General features: G+C 55.0%; 2 protein-coding genes across 5 annotated transcripts; both read left to right on the top strand.

The window, feature by feature from the left end:
• Positions 1-43: 43 nt before the first annotated feature.
• Positions 44-6186, top strand: mahj (LisH and WD40 domain-containing protein mahjong). 4 transcript variants are annotated; one of them, XM_017163373.3, is made up of 11 exons: positions 44-591; positions 650-800; positions 851-1675; positions 1741-2013; positions 2081-4252; positions 4339-4459; positions 4539-4636; positions 4693-5055; positions 5459-5516; positions 5570-5809; positions 5866-6186. In XM_017163373.3, exons 1-11 carry the CDS (start codon positions 182-184, stop codon positions 5868-5870), a joined length of 4716 nt encoding a protein of 1571 aa, XP_017018862.1. In that variant the 5' UTR covers positions 44-181; the 3' UTR covers positions 5871-6186. The 4 variants fall into 4 exon arrangements, 2 of the variants coding, with proteins under 2 accessions (XP_017018862.1, XP_017018863.1); XM_017163374.3 differs by having other exon boundaries at positions 5582-5809; XR_001770612.3 differs by lacking the exon at positions 5866-6186 and having other exon boundaries at positions 4693-5516; positions 5582-5673.
• A 209-nt stretch (positions 6187-6395) lies between these two features.
• Positions 6396-8643, top strand: LOC108072308 (uncharacterized). The gene is made up of 3 exons (XM_017163380.3): positions 6396-6794; positions 7351-7695; positions 7754-8643. The coding sequence occupies exons 1-3, from the start codon at positions 6591-6593 to the stop codon at positions 8558-8560; spliced, it is 1356 nt and encodes a 451-aa protein (XP_017018869.1). The 5' UTR covers positions 6396-6590; the 3' UTR covers positions 8561-8643.
• The last annotated feature ends 78 nt before the right edge of the window (positions 8644-8721 follow it).

An 8721-nucleotide genomic window follows, 5' to 3' on the forward strand; every position in this document is an offset into this window, starting at 1 on the left:
TGCCCGGTGGTGTTTCTCGCTGAACGGCACACGGTCACACTGTTGTGCAAAAAATAAGAGCGCGTGGTATTTTCCGCCGCACGCTTTAGATTTCGTCACTTGGAGCAACGCTTTGCTGCGTTTGGACTCCCTAACTAACTAGGTAAGCGGCTAGGACTAGCTGCCCAGCGATTCGCATCCAATGTCTGCGGGCAATGAAGGCGAGGAGGAGGCGGCAGCGGCGGCGACTGCTGCTGCGGCTGAACGCGAGGCGACGCTGATGGCCGAGGCCGTGGCTGTGGCCTATCAGAGCGAGGACGAGGCTCAAGAGATGGCTGCCCAGGCGGAGGAGGAGGAGGATGCAGGTGAGGCAGCGCCAGATAACCAAGAGGGCGAAGAGGAAGCCATGAGCGAGAGCGGCACCGGCGATGGCGGCGAGAATGCTGAAAATGACAGCAACGACAGTAATAGCGGCGAGGATGGCGGCAATCCAGAGGAAACCGCTGCCGCCGATCGCCGTCAGGCCACCAAGAGGGAGCTAACAGCAATCATCGAAAAGTGGGAGCAGCAGCAAACCCAAAACGGCTACGATCCCATACCCACTTTGAGAAGGTAACAAAAGAGAAAAAATGCTCTAGGCAACCTTGACTATAACCCTTTAAACCCGCAGCCTGGCCGAGATCTTTGAGCGCGAGAAGGATGTGTATAGACGCAAGGACCCGGATCCCCTGGACACGCGTCATCCCTACCGAGCGGATCCCAGCTGCCAGTATGGACTGCTGCTGAAGCTGCTCTTCCGCAAAGATGCGTTCATGAGCAAGGTAGGGTTCCTCCAGAGTTCCCAGCTTAGAGACTCACCTTTACCTTGCAGCTCCTCAGCGATTACCTGCGGGAGAACTACTTCAGTCGCCAGGGCGTGAGCCGCAGTTCTCTGGAACTCAACATCCTGGCCTGCCGCCTCATCCTGGAGCTAATGCCTGGCCTGGAGACCACAGTGGTCTTTCAGACCGCCGACGACGACGGGACCATCAATCGCATCTACAGCTGGGCGGAGGACAGCATTGAACCACTGCAGAGCTATGCCACCGGCCTCCTGGCGGATGCCATGGATGTGAGCGACATAACCATCAACTACAGGGATCAGAACATGCGCCTGGTGCCCAAGATGATCAAGCGCCTGCACATGCTGCTGGCTATCAGCAAGAGTGCCGCCTCCGAGGCCAGCAACACATCGCTGCACAATCAGTCGGCGGACAGCAGCACGGCGTCGGCGAACATGCTCAGCTGGGTGGCCTGTGCCAGCAATCAGTCCGCTCCCCAGTCGCCGCAGCACAATGGCGGTGGCGCCGGAATCCCAGCCGTTCATGGCGATGCCTCCAACATGTCCATCTTGTTCGAGAACAGCCGGGATGCCTTTCCCGTGTCGAGGTACTACAAGCGCATGTACATACCCATGCATCCGCCGACGGCGGACACCAGCCAGATGCTGATCATGCGATACCTGACCAGCCTGGGCGAGTATCAGGAGTACCTGGCCATGGCCTTCGAGAACAACGTGATGCAGCTGATCTTTGGCTATCTGGAGAACCTGGATCGCCGCGACACCTGCCTGGCCTACGAGGTGCTCAAGTATCTGGCCTCGCTGCTGTGTCACAAGAAGTTTGCCTTGGAGTTTATTGCCCACGGTGGCCTGGAGGTGGGTTCAACGCGATCAAATCCCTGTGGCAATAGATTCCCCTTAACCTTGCTTCCCTCCTGCAGCTTCTCTTGAAGGTTCCCCGGCCCAGTCTGGCCACCACGGGCGTGTCCATAGCCATTTACTATCTGGCCTACTGCGAGGATGCCATGGAGCGCATCTGTAGCATGCAGCGTCCGCTGATCTCGGAGCTGGTGCGCTATGCCCTGTGGATCCTGGGGCGCTGCCACGACTCCTCCAAGTGTCATGCCACCATGTTCTTCAGCCTGAGCTTCCAGTTCAAGGTCATATTGGATGAGTTTGATGCCCAGGATGGCTTGCGAAAGCTCTACAATGTGGTGAGTAACCTTTAGGGGAAATGAAAACGTAGAAAGGTCCAGGACGTAATCCAGTTTATCCACACAGATCTCCGTGCTGAAGATCCTCGATCCCAGCCACAATGACAGCGACAACGACTCGGAGATCAACGAGGACCAGGAGTGCGCCTCGCGGCAGATGGTGCGCCATGTGTGCGTGGCCCTCAAGCGGTACATGGAGGCGCACTTCTTCTACAAGTACAACAGCTTCCTCTGCCAGCACTACGCCGCCTCCTCGTCGCATTTCTTTAGCCAGAATCCCACGGTGGCCGCCAAGCTGACCTTTGACCAGCTGCACGACCAGATACGCACCCTCCAGGAGCACACCTCGATCCGCGCCCAGTGGCAGCCGGTGGACCAGCTGATGAAGCTGGGCGGCATCACCATGCTGCTGAGGATCATCGCCTTCAGCTACGACTGGATGAACACAGGACGCTCGGAGACGGTGCGCTCGGCCCTGGATGTGCTCAGCGTTTGCTGCATCATCCCGCGGGTGTACGTCGTCCTCTGCGAACGCCTCACGATGCTGGACAAGACCACCACATCAGGCTTCTGCTCGGTACTGGGCGCAGCCGCTGGGGAGATAACCACGGACGCGGAGGTGCTCAAGTCGGCGCTGGCCGTGCTCTGCCACTGCGTCTGCTCGCCGATTATCCGCAATCCGGACAGCAGCAGCGCCGGCGGTAGGATGATCAAGTTCGGGAACTCGTCGCGCAAGAACAAGGCCAACAACAAGTACGCCGAGGAGCTGATCGAGCGCGTGTGGGAGTCGGTGTGCTCCAACAACGGCATCGTGGTGCTACTCTCGCTGATGCAGACCAAGGGACCCATCACGGATGCAGACTGCATCCGCGGCATGGCCTGCCGAGCCCTAGCGGGTCTCGCTCGCTCCGATCGCGTCCGGCAGATCGTAAGCAAGCTGCCGCTCTTTGCCAGCGGACAGCTCCAGACGCTGATGCGGGACCCCATACTACAGGAGAAGCGGGCGGAGCACGTGATCTTCCAGAAGTACGCCCTGGAGCTGCTCGAGCGGGTGTCGGGCAAGACGAAGCCGCTGAACAACCCGTTGGATCCGTCGCTCTCCAACATGCACAAGGCGAACGTGATTGCCCAGACGCGCATCCAGTACAACAAGCAGCAGCTCTACCAGCTCATCTTCGAGCACCTGGAGAGCAACGGCCTCTCGCAGACGGCCCAGATGCTGCAGCGCGAGGTGGGTCTGCCGCTGCAGACGCCGACCACGCGCAACTTCCACCAGTCGCCGTTCGACTACAAGACCCTGCCCAGCGGCGGCAGCAGCTCGCTGTCCAGGAGCCGCCTGCGCAGCCGAATGCAGGATGTGAATGCGGCGATTATGGCCAGCGGTGAGCCGAGCAGGAGCTTCAGCGAGGACTCCCTGCTGGCTGCAGTGGGAACGGTCGCGGGAGCTGGAGAAGCAGCCAGTGGCAGCAGCGGCATACCGAACTTTGGATGCTTGAATGCCAGCAGCCAGACTCCGCCCATCAAGATCCGGCGAACGGAGCGCCACCCGTCGATGAGCTCCTCGGTCAGCCGCTCGAACGTCATCCAGAAGCACATGATGGAGCCGGGCGGCATGGCCATGGGCCTGCCCGACGACTTGGCCCAGCCGCATCCCAACCGGGTGACCCTGAACACCATCGTGACGGAATATCTCACCAACCAGCACTCGCTGTGCAACAATCCGGTGATCACCTGCCCCCAGTTTGACCTATACGAGCCGCACAAGTGCCCCGATCCGCGGCCCAGTCGCCTGCTGAGCTCCAACTACAACCTGACCAGCCGGCATGCCCGCACCCAAGCGGGCTTCAATACAAGCCGTTTTGATCGCCGCTACGTCCACACCCACTTCTCGCCCTGGCGTACCCTTCGCTCGGCGGACTACGAGGACCTGGAGTTCACCTGCTGCGATCTGGTGGGCAAGTACATCATCGTGGGCACCCAGCAGGGCGACGGCAGGGTCTTCAACCTGAACAACGGCGTGGAGCAGTTCTTTTCGAACTGCCACAACTTTAGTGTGGATGCGATCAAGGCGAATCGTGCTGGGGATCTGGTCATCACCTCCAGCTTTTGGCGCATCCCCACCAGCATCCTGTGGTCCATAGCCGACAATGAGTTCAAGCTGAAGCTGCGCCTGCCCGACGTCACCTACTGCGAGTTTAGTCAGACATCGCAGGATCGCCTGTTGGGCACTCAAAATGAGGTGAGTTTTCTTGCAGATGCGAGAGGAGCATGCATCCTTAACATTTAGGATATGATCTACATGATTTCGTGATTGTTCCTTTGCAGTGCGCCGTCTTGTATGACATAAATACGGGCACCAGGATGTCCACCTTTACTCCAACCATCCCGAATCTTTACACCAAAAACCGAGCGACTTTGTGTCGCACAGATGAGCTGATATTGTCGGGTAAGAAATATAAACAAAGATATAAAAAATACCAACAAATACCAAGCCTTTTTTACAATATTTTCTATTGCCTCCACAGATGGCGTTCTCTGGGATGTGCGTTCGGGCAAGGAGATCCACAAATTCGACAAGTTCAATCAGTGCATATCGGGCGTCTTCCATCCCAACTGTCTGGAGGTGAGCCTTCCGTTTAACCCATGTTTCTCGACTTAATTAACTATCTTCCCATGCAGATCATTGCCAACACGGAGGTCTGGGACCTGCGCACCTTCCACTTGCTGCAAACGGTGCCCGTGCTGGACCAACGCCAATGCACCTTCTCGCCCATGCACGTCATCTATGGTGCCAGCTTGGGCGCAGACAGGGATCACGACTCGGAGACGACCACCTACGACACGAGTTTCAATGTGCTGGACTCGTACGACTACTCCAGCATAGCTACCATTGATGTGAAGCGCAATATAAATGACCTGAGCGTCAGCGCCAACGGGGGCCTCATCGCGGTCGTGGAGGACTACAGCGGCTACGAATCGAAGCAGGAGACCTACGTGAAGATCTATGCGGTGGGCGTGAAGAAGGGCGAGCGGTCGGAAGAGGTGCGTCCAACTGCTAAGGATCTGGGCAGCGAGGTGGACGACGCATTAGCTGCGTCGTCCTCGGAGCCGCATCAAGCGGGTGCCATCGATGCCCATGGCGGTCATTCGTCCATGTTGGAGTTTGAGGCGGCGCTAGCGGCCGAGGAGGAGTCCCGTCAGATAAATCCCGCCGCCGCTTTGTACGCAAATCCGAATCTTTCCCGCCAGCATGCAGCCAACAGCTCAATTGTTGGCGTGCGACGGCGAGCACGTACACTGGGTGGTAGCTACGGGAGCGGGAACGGTAGTGGCCACCCGAATCCACATCTTAATCCGAATCTAAATGCCAGCGCTGCAATCGATCTGCGAACCCTTATGCGGCGTATGGATGATATTGAACTAAATATTATGTCTATGCTTGCAGGAAGATGATGAGGAGGTGCCCGAATCTGATGAGGACGGTTCGGATACGGGCTCCGAGAGTAAGTGATGTGCTATTCCCGAGTGGCTCCTTCAACGTCTTACCCGCAAGCAGCATTTACTTTAGGTCCTGACTTTATGGGTTTCCCCATGCTGCGGCGCAACCTCAACGGCAACGGCAACAACGATGACGAGGACGAGGATGATGATGATGATGACGATGATGGGGATTTGGATGACGGCGAGCTGCTAAGCAGTGATGAGGACATAGACGTGGACGTTGACGGAGATGGGGACGATGATGCCGAAGACGATGTGTTTGACTATTTCCCCAATGTCGACAGCAGCTCAGATGGTAACTGCTCCTTTGCTCTACATCATTAGATTATTATAATGTAATTTTGTTTCTAGAATGAGATTCGTTCTTCCTGTCCTCTCCACACCTCTCCTGTTGCTGTTGAAGGGATCCACCCCACCATCGACGCTCAGAGACAGCTCGTTGCCAATCTAGGATAAGACGGATAATATCAATAAGCTCTAGCTCATAAGCCTGTTACCCCCTGTTATTTTCCAATTTTGTACAGAAAAAAAGAAGCAAAAGGGAACATGAAGTAATTAAAATTGCAAATACAACAATTGTCCAACAATTTCGATGAGAAGTGTACAAACCCAAACTGAGAATTGCATAAAACTTTTGCTATTTAAACAAATAAAGTGTAATCTTGTTGGAATTTTGGATAGTCTTTTCTCTTTACTATTTCTGGATTGGTTATTGCTTAATCTGGGAATATACAGCCTAGCTGGGTCACATCGGGAGTCGGTATGCCTACCAACTTTATCTTATCGCCTTGGTTGACGCTCCAATTTAAGCAATAGGCGGCTGCCACCCCTCCTAGCAGCAGTTACTCACTCGCCGGTGACGTTTGCTCATCGAAAATCGACCCGAATCTCGGCCCGAAATCCTTCACCAGATAGATAAATATGGTGATATTCTCGGGTCGTTCGTTAGCCGATCCACCGATCGGTCAGCGTTTGTCCGTTTAAATTGCAAATTCAGTTTCTATTTGTCCACTGACCGACTCGCGCGTGCTCCGGCGGCAGCTACAGACGACTCCAAGAACTCTGGAACGGCGGAAATGTTTGCGCTAGCTAAACCCATCGGATGTTTGGCCTTGGTGCTGCTAGTGGTGACTCTTGGCTCGGCCTTCGAGGAGCACCCTCACTTTTGCATTGAGACGGAGCCGCTGCTTCTCTCCGAGATTGATCGCCATGTGGTGATGCCCAGCGAACGGGATCTGCAGTGTCATATTAAGGCCACCACTCTGACCCTAAAGGAGAAGGTGAATCAACCAAAGGGAATGTTACTTATTTGGAAAACCTTTGGAGTGCAGTTTTATCTAATTTTGTGCTAATTTATGCGCCTCTCTTGGGGTTTATTTCAATGCAGTTTGTTTTCTAATCAAAACATTTGATTCTTATATTCAAATAGTATTCATTATTCCCTTAAAGAGCTTTGCCCATAAACACCTTACAATTTCTTTAAAAATCAAGACCTCACGCAACTATACTTTAGCTTTTCCATTTAAAGCCACATGACCTTCCCTCCCCCTGACCAAAAATGGCAAAATCTCAGCTCCAAAGTGTTGGAAACCAGTCTCGGTGATCGACATCCTTAAGTGACTTGATCCAATGCCAGGTGCTAGGCCATAAATGTGCCACCTCGAGTGGCTATCAGCCATACTCATATGTTTTCCAAATTGAATTAGCTTTTGGCGATAAAGCAAAAAGCAGACAATGGTGCCCAGAGAGGAAGACTATAGATAAGGCCGTTCCGGCGGCAGTTTGGTGCCTAGATAAGTCCAAATACTACCACCTTTATCTGTCTTTAATCCGCAGGCGAGCCTCGTAGACACGCTGTGCGCCGATCATGGATCCACCACGGTGCACAGGGACAACCATCACTTCCTGCGGCTGCACAACGGCGAGCTCAGTGGACGCGGCGCCCAGAAGGAGCTGTGCGCCAACAGTGCCGACTCGGTGCTGGCCTGGGTGCCCTACCACACCGTGCTCAAGAACTATGCCGCCGAGCTGAACCCCAAGGAGCGACTGACCTACATAGCCAAGGCCACCAACGTAGAGCGCGAGAAGACAGAGCTGTGCCACTTCCGGCACACGGATCTGGTCAATGCCGTGACCGACAGCCTCTTCACCTGCGTGGTCATGATATTCGGGGACAATTTTGTGAGTGTTTCCTCCAGGATTACCCCAAGATCGCTCATAAAGATTGAATCCTTTCCAGTACGGCCTGGAGGACAACATCAATGTGCTGGTGGAGCTGGAGCCGCTGATGTACCAGCTGCGGAACATCACCTATCTGCCCTGGCGCAACGTCACCAACAGCTACAAGATGCACCTGGGCGACAGCGTGCTCCGGAATCCGAGCGGCGAGCGGAAGCCCATCTACGGCAGCCTCAACTACGCCTTCGTGGAGAAGATCGAGCTGAACACGACCACTGTGTATCGGGACGAGCAGCATCTGGCCAGGCTGCCGCTGCTCTTTGAGCATCGCGGCTCGGTCCTGCAACTGGACGAGCACGGCGTGGGCGGCTTGGACGTGGCCGAGAAGGCGTACTTCGGCCGCACCATGGACGCCAGGAGCGAGGTGAAGGTCCAGGTGATTGGCCAGTGGGTGGACCAGCAACGGGAGTTCGGCGCCGACATCTACGAGTACTACGGCCACGGGTTAAGGCGCTACAAGCAGCCTCTAGCCGGTGCCCGACTCACCTTCGTCCGGATTGACAACACGGAGCCGGTTTTCCAGGCCCCTGAATCGAATAATCTGGCCAAGGCATCGCTTTTCCGCGAGCACAAGGCAGGAAAACTGAAGGAGAATCAGACCGCGGGAAACTTTACCGAGTGGGAAAATTCGGAGTTGGACGAGGATGAGGATGAGCCGGGCTTCTACGGCTGGTTTGTGGTCTGTGCCCTGCTCCTGGCCCTCGCCGTTGTGGTCGGTCTGTATCTCGTGATACGCACGCAGAGCCGGCGGAACAAGCAGAGGCAAATGTACGATTTGGCCAACACAAATGTTCCGGCGCCAGCCTAAAAAAAATCCATTTAAAATTTTAATTTTAAATCATAAGTTACTCCGAAAATAAACAGAGATCAACAGGTGTTCGCTCTCCGAAATGTCAGTTCGCTTAAACCGGGTTGGCAGGCCCGCTGCCAAAAATCCTTATTTTCTCATCCTACTTTTAATGGGTAATT

The sequence above is a fragment of the Drosophila kikkawai genome, chromosome 2R, assembly GCF_030179895.1.
Source record: "Drosophila kikkawai strain 14028-0561.14 chromosome 2R, DkikHiC1v2, whole genome shotgun sequence".
In the NCBI taxonomy this organism is placed as follows: domain Eukaryota; kingdom Metazoa; phylum Arthropoda; class Insecta; order Diptera; family Drosophilidae; genus Drosophila; species Drosophila kikkawai.